The 24,813-nt window shown below is 59.4% G+C and overlaps 3 protein-coding genes across 4 annotated transcripts in view; 2 read left to right on the top strand and 1 right to left on the bottom strand.

Moving 5' to 3' along the window:
- Positions 1-38: 38 nt before the first annotated feature.
- Positions 39-12,890, top strand: GNPTG (N-acetylglucosamine-1-phosphate transferase subunit gamma). Its single transcript, XM_040459493.1, has 11 exons — positions 39-112; positions 199-256; positions 338-405; positions 11,300-11,354; positions 11,420-11,503; positions 11,616-11,709; positions 11,789-11,903; positions 11,995-12,077; positions 12,157-12,285; positions 12,371-12,452; positions 12,531-12,890. The coding sequence occupies exons 1-11, from the start codon at positions 55-57 to the stop codon at positions 12,626-12,628; spliced, it is 924 nt and encodes a 307-aa protein (XP_040315427.1). The 5' UTR covers positions 39-54; the 3' UTR covers positions 12,629-12,890.
- Positions 12,736-24,813, bottom strand: part of UNKL (unk like zinc finger) — a 28,835-nt gene continuing 16,757 nt past the window's right edge. Inside the window, exons 7-11 of the mRNA XM_040459489.1 lie at positions 17,323-17,415; positions 16,608-16,835; positions 15,805-16,007; positions 15,446-15,703; positions 12,736-14,912 (exon numbers count right to left, since the gene is read on the bottom strand). Coding sequence (XP_040315423.1) covers positions 14,805-14,912; positions 15,446-15,703; positions 15,805-16,007; positions 16,608-16,835; positions 17,323-17,415 — 890 coding nt within the window. The 3' untranslated portion in view covers positions 12,736-14,804. The remainder of the gene's footprint in view (positions 14,913-15,445; positions 15,704-15,804; positions 16,008-16,607; positions 16,836-17,322; positions 17,416-24,813) is intronic.
- The window catches only part of LOC121019730 (uncharacterized), a 22,158-nt gene continuing 18,129 nt past the window's right edge, over positions 20,785-24,813 (top strand). Inside the window, exons 1-2 of one of the 2 annotated variants that reach the window (XR_005785749.1) lie at positions 20,785-21,308; positions 22,452-22,794. The gene's annotated coding sequence lies outside the window, so the exon portion shown is untranslated. Of the gene's footprint in view, positions 21,309-22,451; positions 22,795-24,813 lie in introns of those variants that run through there. The other variant, XM_040459490.1, reaches the window with a different exon arrangement.

The following is a 24,813-nucleotide window of genomic DNA, read 5'->3' as shown; positions in this document are numbered from 1 at the left end:
CGGCGGCGCCCACGTGACCTAACGGCGCCCACGTGACGGCGCGCGCGGCCGGCGATGGCGGCGAGGTCGGGGGGCTTCCTGCTGCTGCTGCTGCTGGGGCTCGCGGCGCGCGGTTAGTGTCCCTGCGCCCCGGGGCCCCTCCCGTGCGTCCCCCGCCGGCGCCGCCCGGCCGCCTCCTCACCGCCCCGTTCCCCGCAGGGCCCGCTGCCGCCGCTGCGGCCAAGATGAAGGTGGTGGAGGAGCCCAACTCGTTCGGGTGAGCGGCCCCGCGGGGCGCGGCGGGGCGCGGCGGGGCCGCCCGGAGCCCGGTGCCCCCTGACCCTGCCGCTCCCCGCAGGCTCAACAACCCGTTCCTGCCCCAGACCAGTCGCCTCCAGCCCAAGAGGGATCCTTCCCCGCTGTCTGGTGAGTGCGGGACCCTGGATGCGGGGGCGGCGGGGCAGGGAGCCGGGAGCCGGCGTGGGTTCCCGACCCGGGGGCAGAGGGGCAGCCTGGGAGGCCCGTGCCTTGGTTTGTCAGCCTTTCAGAGCTTGAGGGCGCGATGCAATTCCAGAACGTTCTAGGACAAGTTAAGTCGCTACCCCTTTAGTCCTTTTTAATTCCGTCTGTGGAGGTGATCTCCGTGAACAGTTGGGTACGGACGTGTTTCATGCTCACGTTCATGAGCACACAAGTAAAAGCGTGCCCTAATTTGCTTTCGTGATTTTTTTTCTCTTTTTTTAAGACTTATTTTCTGTCTTTTTCTGTTAAAGCAATAACGACACAGGTTTGCTCATTTGCTGTTGTCGCTCACTGTGTGTCTTGGAACTTAAGAGGGTGAACATAGGTCTTCACCCTTTTCGCTTGATACTTAGTGGTTTATAGGATGGCTCTGCGTGCCTTTGTTGCCAGGTGTTTGGTTTTTTGGCCATTAGAAACTTTCCTCCTGCGGATCGCCTCTTCCTACCCTGTGTGAGTGGTTTCCTAAGGTCCCAAACCACAAGTGGAGTTGCTGGCTCGTTCAGTGAGAAATACAAGCAGGAAACGTCTAGTTTTTTGTTTTTTAAGTGCACAGTACTATGTGTTAGGGTCTGTGCTGGGAACGCAGCAATGAGCAAAAAACACAGCTTGTCCTCCTGGAGTTGACGGTCTCCCGGGCTGTGCGCGCGCCAGTAAGCTACCAAGTGGGTGAAGTGTAGAGTGGTTGATGGTGGGAAATGCTCCAAAGGTGTGAAAGCAGGGAAGAGCAAGCAAGCAAGCACGCAGGCGCGCGTGCGTGCCTGTGTGTGTGTGTGCGTGCGTGCCTGTGTGTGTGTGCGTGCGCGCCCGTCTGGGGCAAGGGTTGTTTTGAGGGTCGCCGTTTTAATTGTCGTTGAGTAAATTCTACACCCGGCGCGGGGCACAGAGGGGATCCTGAGTTGGGAAGTACTGCTCTATGGACTGAGCCCCCAGCCCGGCGCCCTTGGGGATCCCCCTTTTAAATAGGGGGACAGGAAAAGGCTGAGAAGCGACCTTTGGTCGGAGGCTGAAGGCGAAAAGTAAGGGGTGGGGATATCTGGGGAGGAGGGGGCAGCAAAAGGAGCGGCCAGGTAGAGGCCTTGAGCGCGAGGCCAGAGGGATGGGGGGGATGAGATCCGAGAGGGACAGATGTGAGCTTTCACCGTAAACAGATGTATCCTGTTTGTTAGGAAAAGTGTGGAAAGGAGAAGCGGGGCGGCGAACGCCACGTCTCGGCGCGGCAGTAAGCGTTTGCCTCGCCTTTCCTTGTCTTCCTGTGGCCGTTCTGAAGAGAGGGAACTTGGTTTTGTCGCAGCGTTTGAAACTATCCGGACACCTCATCCCTGGGTAGTTCCAGTCTGGATCGCACCTCCCACCCCCCAAAATCAGCGGTAATTCCGTAACTGCTGTGTCCAGTGGTTTCGCGGTCTACCCTGGGGGAGGAGGGTGTGCACCCGTCTTCTGCCTCCTCCTGTCCCTGCCTCCGCCGGCCGATGGCACCTGATAAAGAGGGGCGTTCCTTTCCCCCCCTTTTCTTGTTTGTTTCTCTTCTCTTTTCGAGTATCGTCGTTGGCTCAGATTTAAACCGTATTTCTGGAGCTACAGTTGACACATGCACTTGGATGAAGTGGGACAATTGACCACATCCGTGCCGTCACGGCCCCAGACGAGGTAGAGAACGGTTCTCTCCCCCGGAAGATTCCTGTGGGTTTCTTTGCAAATCCTCCTCCCCGTCACTTTCTGGTTTCCGTCCCTGTAGAGGAGGGTCATCTGGGCCTGGACTCCAGCTGAATGGAGTTCTGGAGCACATGCTCGCCTGTCTCGTGTCTTTCCGGACTCGTGTTTCTGGGATTCCTCCGTGTTGTTGTGCCATCACTGTTTTCTTTTTGCTGAGTATATACAGACACTGAGATTCGGGGCGCCTGGGGGGTCAGTCCGTTGAGCGTCCCACTCTTGGTTCTGGTTCAGGTCATGATCTCACAGGTCTTGAATCTCACGGGGTATTCACGCCCCACGTGGGCTCTGTGCTGACAACACATAGCCCGCCTGGGATTCTCTCTTCCTCCCCCTGCCCCTCCCCTACTTGAGTGCACACACGCGCACTCTTTTTCAAAATAAATAAATGTAAAAAAAAAAAAAAAGCTAATATTTACTCATAGGCTGATTGGTAAGGTGTTTGGTTTTTTTAACTTTTAAAAATCTTATTTTTGAGAGAGAGAGTGAGACGGAGCATGAGTGGGGAGGGACAGAGAGAGGGGGAGACACAGAATCCGAAGCAGGCTCCAGGCTCTGAGCTGTCGGCACGGAGCCTGATGCGGGGCTTGAACGCACAGACTGTGAGATCGTGACCTGAGCCGAAGTCGGACGCTTAGCCGACTGAGCCACCCAGGTGCCCCGCTGAGGGGTCACTTCTGTTCTGAAATTGTATCTTAAACCGAAGAGTTTTGGCCTACGGAGCCATATGCTTATATAAAACTCCCAGAGAATATTTGACGTGTTGGGATTATACAGTTCAAATAGTTTGTTAGAAGATATTTCAGAGCTTAGCTTTGTGTAATCAGGACAAAACTCTCCATTTACCACTTATCCCCACCTAAATGTGTGTCTTTTACTCTGATGCAAGCAGGCTTCCCAGAATGAGGCGTCCAGAGATGCTGCTTTATGGAAGGGGAGTGAAGGGTTCCGGGCATCACAGATACGGACACTGGCCCCGAGCAGCTTGGGGAGAGCACCCAGCTGTCTCAGCAAGAGCTAATTCTGCTAATTAAGCTTCCTTTTGAAAAACCACTAGTGTTACCACCAAAACCTTTAATGTGAGAACCTTGAAATTTTTTTTTAAAGCTTATTTAGTTATTTTGAGAGAGAGCGCACACGTGTGTGAGGGGTGGGGGCAGAGAGCGAGCGGGGGAGAGAGAATCCCACGCAGGCTCTGCCCTGTCCGCGCAGAGCCCGACACGGGGCTTGAACCCACAGACCGGTGAGATCATGCCCCGAGCCGACATCAAGAGCCGGACGCCCGGCCGACTGAGCCACCCAGGAGCCTCAGTTGGAACGTTTTTTAAATAATGTAGCGCAATGATTTTCCTTAAGCAGATGAAAACCAGAATTCAGGAGGTTAGCGACCTGGAGGAGAGCAAGGGGCCTCCGGTAGAGATGGGCCCTTTCGTCAAGTCTGGCGTGCAGGCTAGAAAGTGAGAGTTAACAGGATCACAGCAGTTACCCCGCACTTTCAGTCGCTCGCTGAGTTGTTAAAAACCAGTGCTCTGAGCACATATGATGTATATAAACAAAAATGGTTCCAGTGAAGCACACGGCAAATAAAGTTGAAAAAATTCAGTGAAAAACTGTCCATTCAGCCTGACAATAGTAAATTTCTTTCAGCACTCAAATATTTTTTTTAAGTTTATTTATTTTGAGGCAAAAGAGAGTGTGTGAGTGAGGGAGAGAATCCCAAGCAGGTTCCAAGCTGTCAGTGAAGAGCCTGATGTGGGGCTTGATCCCATGAACTGTGCGATCTTGACCTGAGCCAAAATCAAGAGTCAGATGCTCAACTGACTGAGCCACTGGGGGGCCCTTTAAGTTTCATTTTTTTTTTTTTAACGTTTATTTATTTTTGAGACAGACAAAGCATGAACGGGGGGAGGGCCAGAGAGAGAGGGAGACACAGAATCCGAAGCGGGCTCCAGGCTCCGAGCTGTCAGCACAGAGCCCGACATGGGGCTCGAACTCATGGAGCGTGAGATCATGACCTAGGCCGAAGTCAGACGCCCAACTGACTGAGCCACCCAGACGCCCTTTAAGTTTCTTTTTTTTTGTAACGTTTATTTATTTTTGAGACAGAGACAGAGCATGAACAGGAGGAGGGCCAGAGAGAGAGGGAGACACAGAATCCAAAGCAGGCTCCAGGCTCTGAGCCGTCAGCACAGAGCCCGACACGGGGCTTGAACTCCAGAACCACCAGATCATGGCCCGAGCCGAAGTCGGATGCTCAACCGACTGAGTCACCCAGGCACCTGTTAAGTCTCGTTTTTAAAACAAAGTAGATGAGAGGACCCCTTAATGACAATGTAAGTTTTCCATATAGAGGAATATTCCTAACTTGATTTTTAAAACCCACACTTGTTATGTTTTGTTGTGTTTTTCCCCCAAAAGCCACGTGTGGGCTTGCTGCTTCCCCGCCACTGACGCCTACAGTCTGGGGAGTTGGAAGGTCAGGGTTGTCTCGTCCACAGTTGTCTGGTTGCAAACCAGAGCAGAGCCTTCACGTTTCCGTGACTTCCCGGCCATGTCGCGCTCATCAGCAGCTCAGATGCAGGCTCTGCTCAGGAGAAGATGGCACCAGTGAGCCCCTCCCTGGTTCTTCTCGCTTAGTTTTGTCAAGCGCACGGTTTTTCTTCAGGTGTCGGGAGTTGAAGGGCTGAGCCTAAAGCACTTAGCATAGAGGTCTCACCGGCCACCGGCCACCCGTCCTAAGCGGAGGCTCCCGTCCCTGTGGGCACGCGGCCCTCTCGGTGAAGCAGCTCCGGGCTTCTCCTCCGCCTATGGCTGCTGGGTCATCCCCTGCCGTCAGGGAGACTGGGGAGGGCCTGCCCGGGCTCGGCCACCACAGTGGTGCCACTGGGCCCGCCCCGAGGCAGGAGCTGCACGATCACGTGCGCCCCACACCCGCTTCCGAGTGCTCCCCAAAGCCTTCCGGAGCCACTGAGGGCTCGGTGTCCTGCTGGCTGGTGTGGCTCCCGCTGTCGCCCAGAGTTCCCGCTCTGTTCTACGGCACACCTAGGACGGTGTCAGAAGTCTCACATGGGGTTATTACTGTGGACTCACGAAGCCTCATGTTCTTAAACTGAGCTGGCCCTCCCGGTTGCACACGGTTGGGTTCATCTGGTTTTAGCTGCAGGGACGTAGGTCATCCTTGTAACTTTGAACGTGCAGACGTTCACATGGCTCACGTGCAGCCCGCCTTGTCCTCTTACCTTGTGCTCCCTGGGGGAGGGGGGGGGCATTCGTTGGTCCTTTTTAAGTGGAGGTGTGATGGGTCTGCAACACGGTGGTAGTTCCGGGCGTACAGGACGGGAGTTGGTATTTGTACCCAGTGCAGAGTGATCGCCGTAGCAAGTGTAATTAACAGCCGTCACCTTTCGTAGCTGCGCATCGCTTTTTCTTGTGATGTGGACTGTTGGTGTCTACTCTCTCAGCAGTTTTCAGAGAGAAAACGTGGTCGGGTTCCAGTCCCCGAGCCTTACTTACACTGGTAGTGTGTTCCGTTTGATCCCCTCACCCATTCGGTCCTCTGGCGGCCACCGGTCTGTTCTCTGGATCTTACGTCTGGTGGTTTATTTTTTAGATTCCACGTGTGACATCCGGTATCTGTGTTTCTCTGATGTCACTTAGCCTAGTGCTCTCGAGGTCCACGCACGTCGCGGATGGCAGGATTCCCTCGTCCGTGGCTGAGTGCTGTTCGGCTCTGTGCACACCGCCTCTTTATCCCTCCACCGGGCACGGTCACCTGGGTGCTTCCGTGTCTCGGCCGCTGAACTCAGGCTGCAGTGAGCACAGGGCTCAGGTGTCTCCTTGAGATGGTGAGATGGTTTTCCTTTCGCTGTTGAGTCGCAGGAGCTCTTTGTATTTTGGGTTTTGAAGCCCTCATCAGAGAGGTGGTCTGCAGATACGTTTGCCCGTCCAGGAGCTTGCCTTTTCATCTCGTTGGTCTCTCTCTGTGCGGAAACTTTCCAGTTTTACGTAGTCCCACTTGTCCGTGTTTGCTTTTGTGGCCAGATCCAAAAGTTCATCGCCAGGGCCGCTGTCCGGGAGCTTCCCGCCCGTTCTCCTCCAGGAGCTTCATGGTTTCAGGTCTCACATTCACGTCTTTAATACTTTTTGAGTTAATTTGTGCGTGTGGTGTAAGGTAGTGGTCCGGTGTCCCCCGCCATTTATTGAACAGACCGTCCTGTCCCCACTGGAGATTCTCGGCTCCTTCTCGTGAGTTAATTGACCGTATGTGCGTGTTTATTTCTGGGCTCTCTGTTCCATTCATCTCCGTGTCTGTTCTTATGTCAATACTCTACTGGTTTTTTTTTTTTTTTCAGGTTTATTCATTTATTTTTAAGTCCTCTGTACACCCATCATGGGGCTTGAACTTACGACCCTGAGATCGAGAGTCGCCTACTCTTCTGACTCAGCCAGCTGGGCGCCCCTAGACCGTTTGGATTCTGTTTATGATTCCGCATTCTGATACTTCTCTTTCCAAGCATAGTAAGAATTCTCTTTTTCATTGTGGCAAAATATACATAAAATTTCCTATTTTAACCAGTCCCTACAGTGCGGGAACATGAAGCACATTCACGTTGTTGTGCGCACCACCATCTGTCTCCAGAAACGTCTCATCTTCTGGAACTGAAACTACTTAAAGGCCACGCCCCTGTTCCCCTGCCCCAGCCCCAACACCACCTTCTACCTCTGTCTGAATTTGCTCTAGATAGCTGCTGTGGTCTGGATGTGTCCCCCCCCACATTTGTACGTTGATGCCTGAACCCCCAAACTGATGGTATTAAGAGGTGCTTACGTCACAGGGGTGGAGCCCTCGACAGTGGGACCTGCACCCTCTTCCCTTCCCAAGGGAGGCGCCAGACCTTTCCAGCCGCTTCCACCACGTGGGGGACGTCAGAGGTGCCTCCCCCTGTCCCCGTGAACCAGAACTTGACCGTGCTGGTGCCCTATCTGTACTTCCAGCCTCCTGAACTGTGAAAAATTAGTTTAGAACTCACCCCGGGTGTGGTCTTTTGTTAGAGCCACTCGGACTAAGGACCTCACGTAAGTGGAGTCCTGTGCTGGCCTTTTTGTGACCGGTGTGGCTCACTTGGCGTAGGTCTCCAAGGTTCGTCTCTGTTTGAACAGGTGTCAGGATGAACTTGTGAAGGCTGAATAATACTCCATCGTACGTATAGATTTTATTTTTTTAATTTTTATTTCTTGATGTTTATTTTTTTTTTATTAAAAATTTTTTTTCAACGTTTTTTATTTATTTTTGGGACAGAGAGAGACAGAGCATGAACGGGAGAGGGGCAGAGAGAGAGGGAGACACAGAATCGGAAACAGGCTCCAGGCTCCGAGCCATCAGCCCAGAGCCTGACGCGGGGCTTGAACTCACGGACAGCGAGATCGTGACCTGGCTGAAGTCGGACGCTTAACCGACTGCACCACCCAGGCGCCCCTCTTGATGTTTATTTTTGAGAGAGACAGAGACAATGCGAGTGGGTTAGGGGGAGAGGGAGACACAGAAGCAGAAGCAGGCTCCAGGCTCCGAGCTGTCAGCACAGAGCCCGACGTGGGGCTCGAACTCAAGAGCTGTGAGATCATGACCTGAGCCAAAGTCGGACGCTCAACCGACTGACCCACCCAGGCGCCCCTTAATGTTTATTTTTAATGTTTGTTTATTTTTGAGATAGAGTACGTGTGTGAGAGGGGCAGAGAGAGAATCCCAAGAAGGGTCCATGCTGTCAGCACAAACCCTGATCGATCCCACAAACCATGAGATCGTGATCTGAGCTGAAGTCAAGAGTCGGGTGCTCAACAGGCTGCCCCCCCGCCAGGCGCCCCGAGGTATTTTTGTGTACGGTGTAGAGTAAGGGTCCAGCGTCATCCTTGTGTGCGTGCAAGTTTCCCAGCACCATTTATGGAGAAGACGGTCTCTTCCCTGCTGAATGGTCTTGGCACCCACATCCTACCATATGGATGTATGTTCAAGACTTTATTTATGAGGTATCTTCTGTCCTGTCGCTGCACCTGTCTGTCTTTAAGCCAGGGTCGCACTGCTCTAATGTGTAGTCTTGCAGTAAGTTTTGAAATAAGGGATTTTTTCAGCTGTTCTTTTTCAAGATAGTTTGGGCTGTTTGGGGTTCTTTGAGATTCTGTTTTAATTTTAGGATGGGTTTTACCATTTCTGTAAAAAAGAAGAAAACGTTCCTGGGATTTTGATATGGATTGCCCTCAATTAAGTCATTTAGGAGAGTATTCACATTTTAATATTAAATCGTCCTATCCGTGAACACAGGGTCTCTCTCCATTTATTCCATTTATTTACATGCTTAATTTTTTAGGTGCTATCTTGCAGTTTTCTCTGTACAAGTATTTTGCCTCTTCGGTTTATTCCAAAATAGATGTATTTTTTGGTACCGTTATAAATGGAACCGTTGTCTTAAATTTCCTTTTTGGGTGGTTGTCAGTGTAGAAAAACACACATCGTTCTTCAGCGTCAACTTTGTATCTTGCCCCTTTGCTCACAGATTTTTGTGGACTCTAGGGTTTGCTTTTCTTTCTTTTCCCTTTTTGTTTATTTTGGGGAGGAAGGAGGCATGCAGAGTGTCGCAAGCGGGTTCCTTGCTGTCACCACAAAGCCTGACGCAGGGCTCGGTCCCACAATCCGTGAGATCGTGACCTGAGCTGAAGTCAAGGGTCAGACACTGATCCGACTGAGTCGCCCAGGAGTCCCCACTAGGGTTTTCTACATACGCGATCATGTCGTCTGCTAATGTGGCCACGTCGTTCTTTCTTCCTTTCCAGTTTGGATGCCTTTTCTTTCTCGCCTGATCGCTGTGGTAGAACTTGAGTGCGGCGTCGACGGCGAAGAGCACCCGAAGGGAGGAGGAAGGCGCTGGGTGTTGCCCACGTTCCGTCTGAGGTCAGCCGTGGGGTCTGCCCGTACGGCTTCTGCGTCGGTGGCAGTTTCCTTGGTTGTGGAGGCTTTGTGTCATGAAAGAGGGTTGAATTTTGTCAGGTGCTTTTTCTGCAACAGTCGCGTGGCCGTGGGGTCCCCCCTGGGTCTGGTAGTGGATCGTGTTGTTACCTTGATTGTTGTATTTTGAACCATCCTCACGTTCCAGGAATCAACCCCACGTGGTGACGACGTAGGAACCTTTCAATGCTTTGTTGCAATCAGTCTGCTAGTGTTTCGTGGAGGTTTTTTTGCACTCCTGTTCGGAGTGGATATTGGACCGTGGTTTCCTTGTGACTTGTTGACTTTGGGTTCGGGGTGACGCTGGCCCCACACCGTGAAGCAGCGTGTGGTCCGCTCTTCTGTGGCCTGGGGACCCTTGAGAAGGACTGATAAATGGTGCGTTCCTAGGAACTGCCTGTTTCGCATAGGTGATCGATCGGTTGGCGGCCGGCTCGTTCGGTATTCCGGTAGCCGTCGTTCAGCCAAACTGGCAGCTTTCCCACGTCCTGCCTGGTTTTAGGGGTTTCAGCGCTCGTGTGTGTGTTTTCGTCAGTCTAGTGAAACACTTAGGATCTTGGGGAGCTTTTTAAAGAAGCAGTGTTGGCTTTTACTGCTTTTCGTGTTCTTTCTTCTGCCAGCTTTGTGTCTCGTGTGCTCGTTTTAGTGCTGAGAGTGTGAGAGCTAGGTCACGGGTGTGAGCGCGTACTTGAACGTGCCCGAGACGCCCGGCCCCCTCTCAGCACCTGGACTCTGAGCCTCCTGCTTCTGCTGTTGATTTCTGGTTTCCGTTGTGATCAGAAAGTGGCGTTTTAGTCCTTTTAGGTTTATTCAGAACAGAACACCCGTTGTCTCTCCTGACCGTTTGGGGCATATGGTCGCTCCGGTGGCCGTGTGGCCGCCCCGGCCCTCTCTCTCCTGACTCTCACAGCCAACGGGAGCCTCTCTGAGGGCTCTCCTCTCCTTGGCCGGTCTGTGCCTTTTGACCAGATGGATAGTTAATTCCTTCACTTGGACGTGTCGATAAGGAAGGACTCCCAGGAAACAGTGTATTTTGTCCGTTTCCTCCCTTGTGACGCTGCTGTCACTCTGGGGGTTCATAACATCAGGTTATTTAGATCTGATTGCAGTTTCTCGTCAGTTTGAGTCACGGACAAAATCCGTGTCCCCCCCCCAGCTCCGCTGTCCGTCTCAGGCTCCCCTCCTCAGACGCCGGGGACCCACCAGCAAAGACGTGTGATGGTTCTGTGATGCACCTTCCACATTCGGTAGACTGACAAGGTCGGGACGGCAAGCATCCCGGCTCTGTGCCGCAGCCGTGACTTCGCCTTCACCGTTCCAAGGGGAGGGCACCCTGTGGGGACCGGGTCCCCTCCGCCGTCCCCCGTCCGCCTGGCGGGTGGGTTGACGGCCGCGTCCTTCACTGCGCCGCCTTCCAGGCTGCAGGCTGGGTCCCCCGACGGGCCTCAGTTCTTGTCACCCTTGGGTGTCTGCCGAGGGTCTGGGCCTGTCCTCCTCGGAGTTCCCCTCTTCTGTCACACTGGGGACTTTCTTCTGGTCCTCCCAGACGCTCGGCCCATCCGAGCCCTCCCGTGGGGACCCCCGTGCTGCGACCCCGCCCCATGGCTTGTCTTCCTTCTGCCGGAGTGGCATCGAGCCCTCGTCTCCGCCGTCTGCTCCGGCGTTCCTTCCCGCTGTCCCCTGTGCTTGTGTCCGCCTGGGTCCCGGTTCTTCTAGTACATTTAGAAGCCTTTACTCCCAGAGAGCCCTATGGGCTTCTGCTGGGACCGCTCTGTCACCGTTCCCCTAGATGAGGCCCTGTGTCCCCGGGTAGGGATTTGTTGCGACCCGGGCTCTGTGCGGAGGCTCCTCGTCGATGACCCGTGAGCGCGCGGCTGCTTTCGCCCGTCTTCCTTTCCCCGTTGTCCCCCGGCGGCAGGAAGTCTCAGCGCCCCCCTTTCCGCCCGAGCCCGAGGCCGGACGGAGGCCAGCCTGCCAGCTGCAGGGTGCCCGCTGTCGCCCTCGGAGGTCGCTTCACTGGGCCCCGGTGCTCCTGTCCCGAGTCCCAGCCGCGGGCGCCCCGCCGGACTCGACTGTCGCGCTCTCTTCCAGGGCCCGCGCACCTCTTCAGGCTCTCCGGCAAGTGCTTCAGCCTGGTGGAGTCCACGTGAGTGCGGGGCGCCGCCGGCGGGGACGGGCACCGGGACCCCCCTGACGCCGCTGTGCCCGCAGGTACAAGTACGAGCTGTGCCCCTTCCACAACGTGACGCAGCACGAGCAGACCTTCCGCTGGAACGCTTACAGCGGGATCCTGGGGTGAGAGGGGCCGCCGGCTGCTCGCGGGGACCCCCCCCCCCCCCGACAGGGGCCCCCCGCTGGCGGCCCCCCCCCCCCGCCGCCCCCCCCACTCCCCCCCCCCCCCCCCCAGCATCTGGCACGAGTGGGAGATCTCTAACAACACCTTCAAGGGCATGTGGATGAGGGACGGCGACTCCTGCCGCTCCCGGAGCCGGCAGAGCAAGGTGGGCCCGCGTTGGGGGGACCCCGGGGGGAGGGGGCAGGCTCCTCGCCCCCCACCTGCCCACCAAGGCTCTCCCACAGGTGGAGCTTACCTGTGGGAAAAGCAACCGCCTGGCACACGTGTCTGAGCCCAGCACCTGCGTCTACGCGCTGACCTTCGAGACGCCTCTGGTCTGCCACCCGCACTCCCTGTTAGGTGGGCCCCGGGGGGGCCGCCCCAGGGATGCGGGGGGGAGGGGGGGGGCAGAGGCGCTCGGCTAAGCCCCCGTCTGCTGGGTCGCTTGCAGTGTACCCGGCCCTGCCGGCCGCCCTGCAGCACAGGTGGGACCAGGTGGAACAGGACCTGGCTGACGAGCTGATCACGTCCCAGGTGAGGCGCCAGGCGGGCACCCCCTTGCCCGGGCACAGGGCGGCCAGGAGCTGGGGGTTCCCTCTTCCACCACCCTCAGGGCTACGAGAAGTTGCTCAGGGCGCTCTTTGAGGAGGCCGGCTACTCGAAGACCCCGGAGGACAGTGACTCCGTGCGGGAAGGAGGTGCCAAGGCCCTGGCGTTCCGGACCCTGGAGAACTGCAGTGAGGTACAGACGGGGAAGGGCGCCCCGGCCCTGGGCCGGCCTCCCGCCGCGGGGCCACGGCACTGCCCTTTTACCTGCTCTGTTCCAGGCACACAGGGAGCTGTGGAAGGAGGTCAGGAGACTCCGGAGCGTGCTGACACAGCATGGCATCCCCTACGCGCAGGCCGCCGGTGGGTCCTGCGGGGGCGCGGGGGCTCAGCCCACCCGCGGGAGCCACGCTGACCTCCTGCCGCTCACTGTTCTGGCAGAAACGCCCCCCTCCGAGCACGGGGGCCCCAGGACACCGGCACACGGGACCGCGGGACAGCTCCGAGGCGACCCGGGACGGCGAGGGAACACCTTGTGAGCGGAGACAGGCCTCGGGGGCAGAGCCGGGCTGGCGGGGGGGAGGGGGGCTTCCTCTGCCTTCGGGGCCGGCCGGCCATCAGCATCAGCTCAAAGAGGCAGACAGAATAAAGATTCAAAGTTTTAATTCATTTCCATACCGATAAAAATAATTCCATGAATTCTGTAAACCGTTGCATAAATGCTATAGTGTAAAAAAATTTAAACAAGTGTTAACTTGGAACGGTTCACTACAAGTAAATGATTATGCTTTATAAATACTACCTTCTGGGTTAAGAAAATTCATTCCAGTAACGACCTCCTCTAAATACTCAGAACAAAGAGAGATTGAGGCTTCCATAAATTAATCCACGTGAAGTGTCCACACTGAGCTGAGGTCTTCTGCCGACCCCAGTTCCAAACAGCCGGAGGCCATAAGGTGCCCCGTGATGGCTAACGCCACACCCAGTGCTCCCGTCACCCGTGCGAGGGCGGTGGCCCAGCCCGTGAGGCCTGCGGGGTAGGGACGCCTCCTGCAGGAGACCAGGGCCGCCACAGCCAAGACCCCGGGCAGAAAGGACCGGCTCAGGCGGGGCCGAGGGGCCCCGCGACGCTGCAGCCCCGCCTGGTCTGCCTGCTGAGCGGGGCCCGCCCGAGCCGCCTATGGGGAGCACGCGGGCTGTTCCCGGTTTGTCATCTGACGATGCCGAGGCTGGGGACCCACAATAAAAACGTTGTTCTGTTTCCCATAAAAGACCAAAGGTCTGAAATGTGAAACAAGTACATAAATATTAATAAAAATAAAGAATTTTAAACGGTGGTAACAGTAGCACAAAATATACGTCATTTCTAAGAGCTAATAAATCATCATCACTATCATTAAAAACCAAGTCGATTCACTAAAACCAAGTCGATGGTCACCTGTAGTAGTGGACTCGCTGCAGCCCGCCACGGGCCCCCCTTAAAGGACAGAACTATCGCTTTGTCTTACGTTAAAAATGTTTTAAACCTCTTACTAAATATTTGGTCACTGATAATTTTTACCGAGCCATTCTGCGCTTTAAAAAATGCTATTAAAAGTCTTTGGCAAAGCCACAGTGGGCCGAGAGGCACCGGCGCTCACTTCCAGGCCAGAGGGGCGGTGACCTGCTCCCACCCCAGCGGCAGGTTCGGGAAAGATCTTGCAGCCATCGAGATGTGCCTCGGGGAGAGCAAAGTCTGGGTAGACCACTCACCTCTTTTGCTTCTCCCCAGATTGCTAGGAAAAATGACCCAGTGCAGACCAGAGAAGATTCTGGTCCTCACCAAAACCAGACCTGTTCTCGGGAGTGTTTTTGCCACGGCAGGGCAGCCAGGTTCTCTCTGCAACCCTGGGGTCCCCCGAGCGACCCTGGTAATACCTGGGTTACACCGCGGCCTGTGAGCCTCTCCCTTGCAGGCAGGGTTCCCCGGCGGGCGTCTGTCTGGTCGCAGGGAGGGGCATGAGCGAGTCTCTGGCCTCAGGCTGCCCGCGAAGGAGCCGGGACGCCCTCCAGCAGGCTCCAGAGGCTACGGTGCCGAGGCACAGCTTTGTAAAACTAACGCGGAAGCCTCCACCAACGGGCACCCCCGCCGTGCTGCTCACTAGAGGAGAGAACGGACCCGCGCGAAGGGCCTCCTTCGCTCCTTTTGCAAGGCTCAGGCACTTAGAAAAAGTGGCCACGGGTCATGGGGCAAATCAGGCGCAACGCCATTTCACGGGCCTGGAATACAAACCTCCAATTAATGTGCGCGTGCACGCCATCGAGAGCGTCCCTTTCACAAAACTAAAACCCTAGATGTGTCTTTCAGTCTCACTGCTATAAATACTATGTCTGTACTTAATTTGGAAACTATTGAGAAGTCCTAGGTGTTTCTCACTACCAGATAAACGCTCATCTCAGAAGTACTAATTTCAGAAGAGGAAATCAAAGGTCTTTACCATAGGGTGAATTAACAAGAAACTGACAGCAAATGTCCTCAGCTCACAGTACACATACAAAGCTTCATGTTACCGCGTAGTAAAAAAATCACGAACCTAGGAAGCAGCTTACAGCAACTTAGAACGCCTAAATCCCCCGGTTTACAAAGTGCTGGTCAGGGTCCCGGTGCGTCAGGTCCGCGAGCCCCCGTCGTTCCGGAGCCCGGGGGCGCCCGAGGGGCCGGTGAGGACGCGGCGGTCACCACGGGAGCGGTGGGCCCTCGCAGCAGGCGCAGGGCTGCAGGGCGCCGCCGCGGGCCCGCTCCCGGCACACGGCGCACTGCTTGGCTCGAAGCTGGAGGATCACCTGCGGGGCAAGACCCAGGTGACCCACCGGCAGGACCGGGGACGCCCCGGAACAAAGGCAGGGGTGGGAGATCCTTCACGAGGACCAGGGAGCTGAGCTGCCGCACCAGCGTGGGAAGGGGTGGCCAGGCCGGTGGCCGCCTCGATGGGCTGGGCCCAGATGGAGGCCCACACCTGTGCCTTGTGGCCAGCAGGCGGGCTCACGGGACTGGGCTCATCAGATCCCTGACCCGGGACCAAGCCCAGCGGCCAAGAGGGCAGCCAGAGCTGGAGGGGGAGTGGGGAAGCTGCACCTCAGACCAATGGAGGGAGAGAGTGTGCAAGAGACAGGGCTCTGGAACCTTCAGATGCTCCAGGTTCTAACACAAAGCCCTGGCCTGGAAGGGGTCTGTAGCTGAGTGCAGAGAACACCAAGCGTGGAACAGGCCGAGATGCCACGGTGACTCTGGAGGGTGACTCTGGACCGCGCGGGGCAGGGCCGGAGGGCAGGGCCGGCAGGCGGGGAAGGAAGAGGGTTGTGGCCCCCGGACTCACCCCGTCCACGGCTTCCAGATCCAGGCGCAGCCGAGTCTGCAGCGAGTGCAGCTTGGGGAGGGGGGTGGCTCCGAGGTCGGCACAGCGCGGCAGCCCCGGGAGCGTGGCGCCCGGCCCTCGGCCCTCCAGCTCCTCCCGCAGCCTCCGGAACTGGGCCTCCACCTCCTCCTTCTTCTGCAGCGCCAGCTGCCGCGCACTGTCGGCCGCCAGCGCCCGCTCCTTGGCCTCCTTGGCCTCCCGCTGCCACGCGTCACAGGCCTGAAACCCAGGGGGCTGCGCTGTAGCGGCCGGTGCAGGGGGAGCCCCCACGCGCCTGCGCCTGTCCCGGTGGCCCTGCGCCCCGGCCCCTCCCGGCTCACCTGCTTCACCTGCTGCCAGGACTCCTCCCACTGCCGGATCTTCCTCTTGGCCTCGTCCAGCTGCCGCCTGACCCGGGCCAGCTCCGCTCCACTCGGGCTGGCGCTTGAGGCGGGGGCAGGGCCGGCGTTCAGGATGGGGGATGGGCTGGGAGAGAAGCTGCCGGAAACAAAGTCCCAGATGCTCCCGGGGACGCCGTTCAAGCCTGAGTGTGGACAAGACGAGACGGGAGAGGTCACCAGCGGGAGCGCCTCCCTGGCAGCCTTTGGGGCTTGGCAGACAAGGACACGTGCCCCAGATCTTTCTACCCGGCCCCTGTCCGGCTGCCTGGGTGGCTTGAGGCAGAGAAGGGAGTGAATTTGCAAGTGTCGCATCGTGTGCCGCAGCGGCATCAAACTCTGGTCCCTGAAACCCGTTCCGCCTCCAAATCGTGAGGACCCCAGAGGGCCTGGGGTGACACCTACTGATCTGTGTTCGTGACATAACAAATTAAAACGATACTTAAAAATACTCCTTTAAAACATAGCAAGTCACGTGAAAGAACGTTTTCCAGGGAAGAAGCACCGTCCACGGTTTCTGCCCGTCTGTGCTGCGCTGGGTCTCCAGTGACGTCCCCAGCCTGAGGCCCTCCACCGCACACGAGTGACAGCGGGGCCACCATGTGTTGTCACAACAGTGTCTCAGGGTCCCGGCCACGCACAGGCCGGGGCTTCGTGCCCTGAGGCACCGCCAGCGAACCCACAGACTGGCCAGGGGACCCCCTGGGACGAGCTCACCCCACCGTCCCCGCCAGCGCCCGGCTCACCTAAGGAGCTGTAGGACGCAGCCGAGGAGCCCAGCGCCCCGGGCTCCGACGTGAGGGCCGGCGGCTGCTGGGGGGGCGTCATGGCCGAAGAGACGAGGGGCCCCGACAGAGACTGGGAGAGCGAGCTGAGTGGGGAGGCGGACACTGACGGGGACGACAGCAGGGACGGTGAGCGGGGCAGGCGGCCGGGGATGGTGACGGGCGCCGAGCCCCCCGGCGACCGCGGACCTGCACGGATCGGAGGGGCCGAGTTAGCGGGAGGCGCTGACCACCAGACACGGCGCCTGGCCTCCAAGCTGGGGGGTGACCCCGGGGGGTTGGGGCACACGGGGGCCAGGGGGGCAGCCACCGTGTGGGCGCGCCCTCCTGGCGCAGTGAGCTCACGGGCGAGGGGTTCGGCGGGGGTTCGGCGGGGGCTCCGCGGAGGCCAGACACCTGCCAGGCCCTGCCCAGCTGACCCACCCGCCAGCATGCTGGTCCTGGGACATCCGGGGACCCCCAAGAATGGTTCATTTTCACAGCAGACAAGGCAAACGTTTGGGGACACGGTGTCCCAGGGTACGTGTGCCCACAGCAGCTGCAAAGGTGGTGGGAGGCTGACCGCGCACCGGCGTGCTGGGAGCACCCCCTCCAAGAACCACTGAACGGCTCTCCAAAGAAAGGGCCCAGCCGCCCCAGCACGGCCCTGAAAAGAGCAGGGGGTCAGCACTCCTACCTGCCGGTCCCAGGTCGCCCAAGTCATGCTCCTCCAGCTCCTTATCTAGGGGTGCGAGGCTGACATCGCCGGGATGAAGATCCACAGCGGGGCCTGTTAACAAAACACGGCGTAACCACGGGGCGACCCCAGAGCCTCAGTAGAGAGCCCACGGCACTAGGACAGTTTCTGGGGCCCGCGTGTGAAAGAGCAGAGGAATGGAACAACGTGGGGCCCCCTGGAGCCCCCCGACTTCCGAAGATTTCCTCGTAAACCCTCTCCTGCGAGCAGGGTCTTCTCCCTTCACCCCGGCCCCACGTGACACGGCCCCGGCTCCGAGCTGCTGAGGTCAGGCCCACCAGCCCCCAAAGCTTCCAAGTCCCAGCAGCCGAGCGGCCAGAGGACCTGGACAGCGCGCAGGCCGTCCAGCGAGGGCCGGGAAGGCCTGGTGATTCCCGCTCCCGGGACACGCGCTGGGTCCACAGAAGACCCGGCGGCGCCGAAGACACAAGTTCGCCGGCACCAGCACCCGTCCCAGAAGTAGGTGGGCCTCTCCTGTGTGGCTGAGCCCTGTCCCCGGACAGCCTGCCTGCTCTGGGTCCGTGAGCCGGGCTTCTGGAGCCTTCTGCCTTTTTCCTGCCCCCAGCCTCCTAGTGCAAAGTGTCAAAAGCGCCCTGAACCCCGTGTGACAAATGACACCAAGTCAGAACCACCAGAGAGAGATGCCATTGCTCATCTCTGACCACGTCCAGCCCTCGGCTGGGCCCACACTCCTGACCACATCACAGAAGCAGCCGTGCCAGAGACGTGCCAGGAGGCAGCAGGCAGGCCAGGCCTGTTTCAAACGACCACGTTACAACCCGGGAGCGAAGGCTGAACCCGCCAGTGACTGCGGAGAAGCCACCACCTTTCAAATGAGAGGCATTTACCGTGATTACCGGAGAAACGGGGGGGGGGGGGGGGGGAGAGACGGGCTTGGGGGCTCGTGGCAGGAGCAGGCAGGTTCCCGAGAAGCCGGCTGCGGGACGCGTGCGGACTTCAGGTCCGGCCCCAGCGGGCGACCCCAGCTGCGCCGTCCCTTCCCTGTCGCTAGGGCTGCTGGGCACCACTCAGCCGACCGCAGGGACAGCCCTTCACCCAACACTGGTACTTAGCGGCCCCCTGCTGCCTAAGTTCACAGAGCGCTGCAAGCACATCTGCCGTCCGCGAGCCACTGGCTCTGGCCTCTGCGGCGCATGAAGGGGACACGTGGGGGACCCAGTGTCTGGGCAGGAGAGCACTGCGCTGCCTGGCGAGGTCTGTCTGTCTCGTCACCACTGCCGCACCCACTCCACAGCCACAGCCAGTAGCACGAACCCCAGCCCGCCTCGGGCCTGCCCACTCCAAAGGAAACACTCTTCCAACAGAGATTTTTTAAAGACTCGCGAGGGACTCATCCCGAAAGGAGGCGAACGTGAAGGGTGGCAGCTGGTCCGGGCACCCCCATGCGCCGGAACCCTCAAATCCCCCAATCACTCTGAAGAGCAAAGAGGCCTAGCCCGGGAGACCCAGGGAGCCCAATGCGGCACCAAGACCCCCCCTCCGCAGCCCTCGCGCTCGGGAGACACCGCCCGCCCGCCCGTGGGGCCCGGCCCCCAAGGCGGGCTCCCAACGCTTGCTTCTCCGGCCTTCCTTTACAGCAGGGGCCTCCGGCCGGCTCGCTCTTCCTGATGCCCAGGAGCACAGGGGCATCTGCATCCAGGGGCCGCCCCGACAGAGCACCGACTCATGCGTTCTCGCGGTTGGGAGCCGGAAGTCCAGAACAACGTGCGCACGGCTGGGGCTGGGCTCCTCCAATGGCGCAGTCTAGCTGCTTGGGGCTGGCGGATGCACCACCCCACCCTCCGCCTCCTGTGTGGGCTCCAAAGTACCTTCTTATTCAGACCCAAGTCACGCTGGATCAGGTCCCAGCCCGATGACCTCACTTTACCTTGACTGCACCTGCAGAGCCTGCATCCAAGCAGTCGTGTTCACAGATTGGGGGATGAGGGGGGTCAGAACAGAGACGTATTTTCTGGGGGCACGTAATTTACCCCACAATAATGGGGGCCATGGACACCCCCGGCAACCATCGTCTCCAGGTACCAGGCACCTTCCGCAGGCCCAGGGCCCAGAACTGCTGGGTGCCCCCCGCCACCCGCCCCAGGCAGACCCGTCTCCCCTTGCCGTGAACGTAGGGCCCACTTGCTCTCAGGCCCACCCCTTGCTGACCAATGCCCGCTTTCTTGACCTCCTACTTCCCCCTCACTACAAACCACTGCCAAGCCGTGCCAGCTGGCACCCATGCCCCCGGGCCCCGGTCAAAGGCAGCCCACCCTCACACCCGGTCCCTCACCCTCCTCCACTATGGCCGACTTCTCAGCCCTGGAGGCCTGGCCCGTCCCGTCCCGTCCCTGCTCCACGAGCGTGCACACACATGCATGCACGCATGCACACACACACACACACACACACACACACACACACACACACACGCCTGGCTTCGGCAGCCCTAACCCTCAGACACCGGCATCTCCCAGCAAGGGCGCCTCACCACCTCCTACCAGGGAGAGGACCTACTGCCTCAGCAGCAGCTTCTCAAACTCTGGGGACACGAGGGCCCAGACACTGAGCAGAAGCCAGGAGCCCTCGGCCCCTCCATCCTCCCTGAACCCTCGCTGGCGAGGGCCCCAAGCTCCAGCCATCTCTGCAGGCTGCCCCTCGTCCCCCACCTGCACTGTCCCAAGAGTGACCTTTCTAGGAGGCCAACCCCGCAGGTCGAGTCCTACTGCCCACAAAGAACATGCCCCTGGTGTACTGGTGGACACTTATGGCCAGGCTCCTCTCACCCCAGCCTCTCCTCTACCCTTCAGCTGATGCCAGGCTGCAGCCAGGTGCAGCCTCCAGGGGCCCCAGGGGTCCTGGTAGACCGCCTGCTGGGCCTCCAAAACTCGCGGGCTGTCCCCACTCCATGCAGCACCAGCACCAGGTGCAGGGCGCCCTGCCCTCCCCGCCCCCCAGCACTACACCCCCTGCTCTACCCCCACCTGTCCACCACCTGCTCTGCCCCCCACCCCTGGCCCTGGCCCCTCGTGCCCCCTGGGCCTCCGGCCCGGACTTGCAGGCCGGCCAGGCCTGACGACACGGATCTAGCTTTCAGCACCTGGGGTCTCAGGAGGGGTTGACGGGTGGTGTGCTTTAACGCCAACAAAGTTCCAGAACCACTTCCTGAATAACAAAACCAGAAATGAAGAGACGGATGAGGAAAACAAGCTGAAGCAAGAGCTTTTCCTCACCTTGAAAAGACCCAGCCTTATCACACTCCCCGACCCCCGCCCCATGACTCAGCACAAAGAAGCCCCCTGGTCCAGAGCGACAGGGAGGAGCCAGCCCCCACCGGACAGCGGCCGCAGCCAGGGTGCCCTGGCTGCTTGGGTGTCCGCGGTGGTCCCGCGCCTACTGCACCTCTCGGCTCTCTGACTCAGACCCAGGTCTTCTGGGATGTTCTCTTCAAGGAAGAGCTGACTTTCAAAGAGGCTTTAACACTCAAGATCCAGATGAACCGAGTTACGTAAGCTCTGCCTCTGACCCAAAACCCGCCTTGCCCAACTGCCAGGAACCGCCCAGATGTTAATGAGAAATCGCGGGAGAACTGCTGAGTAACGGCCCTGGCAAAACCCCGACCCTGACATGACACAGCACATCCGAAAGGCGACGCGGTCCTTTGGGGTCAAGGGACGCGCAGGGACAATGCACACAGGACAGAACGGGGAAGCCCCGACGCCGGGCGCGCTCCTAACACGCGCGCCCGCCGCGGCCGGGATGCCCTCACCCCGCAGGCCGACATGCCCTGACCGCAGGGTGAAGCGCCTAGCAAACCCACCCACCCACCCACCGGCCTCAATTTCCGACGGTGCAGCCGACGGTTCTCGGCAGGACAAGGCAGGAACCCGGTCCTCGCTGCGGAGCAAAAGACCCACCTCGGCTAGGTAACGCGGGCCCCCCTCCCCCGGAGAAGCCCTGCGGCGCGCCCACGCAGGGGACCAAAGGGCGCCTCTGCCGAGCAGGTGCCCAGAAAGGGGACGTTCGCCTTCGCCTCCTCGCAGAGCCTCCGCGGAACCCGGTGCTGACCCCGGCGGTCACTCTCGGCCCCGGGGGCGGGCGACCGGAGCGGGTCCGAGGAGCACCTGGAGAGGAGGAGGTGTGCACCTGGGGAGGAGGGGGGAGGGCGAGGCGTGGCGCGCCTGGGGAGGAGGCCCCCGGGGGAGCGGGAGGGAGCGGGAAGGAGCAGGGGGTGGGGTGGGGTGGGGTGGTGGGAGACGCACCCCACCTGGGGGGGTTGGCACGTGGGGGTGCGGCGCACCTGGGGAGGGGCGGTTCGCGGGCCTCGCGGGGAGGCGCGTCGAGAGAGGGGATTGGCTCTCACCTCGCCGGGGGTGCACAGCCAGTTCCGCATAACGACGACCCGCACCCTGGCGGCGCGGGGCTGACGATGCTGACTCACCGTCTACCGCGCCGCCGCCGCCGATTCAAACGCAGCCCGCTCCCCGCCCTCCCTGCGCCGCCCCGCCCCCGGGTGACGTAACCCTCGGGTCCGTCCCGCCCCCGGTGACGTAAGCCTTACACCCGCCCCCGCCGGGCCGCCCCGGGTGACGCAACCCTCCGGCCAACCCGCCCACTCCGCCGGCCCCGCCCCCGCCGCACCTGTCGGGGTGCCCGTGCCCCCCCCCCCCCCCCCGTCACCGGCCCTGGCCCCTCCCGGCGCAGAGCCCAAAGCCCGGGTCCAGGTGCTCGCGGGGGGCCTCGCCGGGCAGGGCCGCTTTCCTTCAGGTAAGGAAGCATCTTGGCTCCAGGCGGACCCGCTCAGGTGAAAACGCACACGAGGCAGCGGTCAGGGCGAACAAGCCATGACCTCTGCCCTCGGAGGTCACGGAGAGTCAGCTGCCCACAGACCCACGGCCACCCCAGGCCACCAGCTCCGCAGGGGACTATTTTCACCGGCAGCCTGCTCATAGAGACAAAGGAAATGGCCTCTTGTCAAGTGGCCCTGAAACGACTCCACTAAACCACCGAATACACAATTAGTCTGCAAACAGCACCTATTTATTTTAGAATTTACTCGTTCTTTGTAGGCACTGCATTAGTAACGATATAGCCTGAACCAGACTATGAGCAGAAAAGGACCCGGTCTACACCCGCTAGGCCCTAGGTAGGTAGAGCAGGCTCTTGGATCCAGGCGCCCCTGAGCTCTGGGGTCCTCGGCGGCAGAAGGACAGCCCGGACGGGCCCTCCGGGGACCAGAGGGCAGCTGTGAGGAGTGTGTTACTTCTCCCAGCTGGGGCCCCTGTTAACTGGCACATGATTTGACTGGGGATCTCAAGAGCGTGTTCAGAGAAAGAAGGCCCCTACTGCGGCAGCAGCTCAGGATTCAGCAGCAGCAGTTCTCTGTGAACAGACCGTGTTGATCCCGAACAGGAATTAATCTCCGCCTCTGGGCACTTGGTTCAGGAAACACTTACGTCAATGAAAGAATGAACTGCAAGACGGTGACGCGTGGAACCAGGCAGAGGCCCCCGTGGGTCACCACACAACCCCAGGGGGCACAGGTGCATCCAGTGCTTTCGCCCGCTCAGGTGAGCAGAGCTGAGGACGGCCTCTCCTGATTGGTGGCAGGGACTTCATTCTCCTAATTACTTTCCCGCGATGCTCACACTTGACTGTTACTACCCTTAAACTGGGGACAGTAAGCCTTATTTTTAAAAACCGTGTTTTTTACACATAAAACACAAAACAACAAAATGAAGCATGCCATTTATACCAATGGCTTTCCGGCTCATTTCCAGGGAGTAACCAAGGACTCCTGTGCGCAGGCGCCCCACGCGCCACCCAAACGGTCCCCCACCGCGTGTGAGTCAGCCAGGCGCCTCGAGGCTAACGCGCTCTGGAGGAGCCCTTCAGACACACACAGTTCCGATCTCCGTTCTGTGACCACGAACTGTTCGGCTCCCTCGAGTGGGCAGAGAACCTGCTCAGAGACCAGGCTGGCTCCGGCTGCCCTCCTGCTGTGTTTTGGCCCCAAGTTCAGACAAGGGCAGAGTGACCTTGAGCCTCCGCCCTGGCCTCTGCTCTCTGCCGGCGCGCGCGAGTCTGAGGGCTGAGTTCTCAAGCCCACCGGCCAGGTCCAGTGCACGCAAGCCAAGCACGCAAGCCCAGAGGCCTCTGGGGTTCAGGGGTTCGGGAAGGACACCTCGCTCCACCCCAATTCCACATCAACGTAAAATAACACACACGTGCCTGTTTTTGCTTAAAAGAGAACCCACACGGACGCACCCTACGAAGTATGTGAGGACTTGAACAAACTCCCCTAGTCTAAGGCAGAGCCCGGGCAAGAGTCGGTTTAGTCTTCACTCCTATGTGGACAGGATTTCCACAAAAGACCAGCACAGGGAAGCTGGTGGGATGGGGGTGGGGGGGTGGGGGGGAGGGGAGACACAAGAGTGTGCAGGGCAAGGAACCGAGGTCAGGGCTCAGAAACACCAGCAGGGGGGAGGGGTGGTTTCATCAAGGACACCCTGTCCTCAGAGGGCTGGGCAGGCTGGACTCTAGAGGGTTCTTTGGCAGTCGGACAGCTCCACCGTGGAGCCCGTGCAGGAACGCTGGGGCTGTGCAGGAAGACGTGCCTGGCCACACAAGGCCCCGGGGTTCCAGAATAAGGCGGCCCTTTGCAGCTCAGAATGAGCACAGGGCTGGTAGCCTCGAGCCCCACGTGGGTAGAAGTGCCCCAGGAGGCAGCCGTGACACGGGTAGCAAGGTCAAGCACGCCTGCCTGGCATCCCTCACATCAGCACAAGGGACACCAGGTGCTCTGATGGCCCGAGCCCAAGATTTGCCGTCTAAATGGCCACTGAAAAGACACCTCTCCTCCCTTGCCTTGGCTGCCGTCGTCCCCACCTGCGTCTCAGCCACGACCCCACGGCCGGTGGCGTGACTGGCGTCCACGGGTGCTGAGGCGTGGAAAACAACGTGCGTGCCATCCTTGGCTGTCGGCAACGGACAGTTCTCTCCGGGCGGGAAATACCACCCTGGGCCCGACCACGTGGCCAGCTCTGGCGTCGACGTGGTGCCCTGACATGGGAACGTGGGTGGAGCCGGCACCCGCCCCGCACCAGGAAGGAGGCGGACAGGACGCGTGTACCCCAGGGCAGACCGCTCCGCAGCGGCCTCCCCGGCCTGCCCGCGGCCACACCTGCCCAGCCTGCCCCGGCGCAGAGGACGTGGAAACGCCACGAGCAGAGCCCTTGCCGGGTCTCCCTTGGCCGGGACAGAAAAGCCGGTTTTGGGGAGCTCAGCGACACAAGCGTCCGCAGGTACAGCCAGACGTGGCCTGAGGGGCTGGGGGCCGGGTCTCCCCCCAGCTCCGTGCCCGCCCCTCTTCCCGGCTCTCAGGACCGCCCCTCCCCTCATCGGTCCCCAAACCCTCTAGGACTCCCAGGG

This window comes from Herpailurus yagouaroundi, unplaced genomic scaffold, assembly GCF_014898765.1.
Source record: "Herpailurus yagouaroundi ecotype Mexico unplaced genomic scaffold, PumYag 222, whole genome shotgun sequence".
Classification (NCBI taxonomy): domain Eukaryota; kingdom Metazoa; phylum Chordata; class Mammalia; order Carnivora; family Felidae; genus Herpailurus; species Herpailurus yagouaroundi.
Note: the sequence above shows the minus strand (reverse complement) of the source record. Positions and strands in the feature narration are given on the sequence as shown.

What these genes read in the sequence shown, in the direction of transcription:
- GNPTG (XM_040459493.1), top strand. Translation starts at nt 55, where the DNA reads ATGGCGGCGAGGTCGGGGGGCTTCCTGCTGCTGCTGCTGCTGGGGCTC. An exon ending in GAGGAGCCCAACTCGTTCGG is followed by an intron (nt 257 to 337) that starts GTGAGCGGCCCC and finishes CGCTCCCCGCAG; the next exon opens with GCTCAACAACCCGTTCCTGC. An exon ending in ACGAGCTGATCACGTCCCAG is followed by an intron (nt 12,078 to 12,156) that starts GTGAGGCGCCAG and finishes CACCACCCTCAG; the next exon opens with GGCTACGAGAAGTTGCTCAG.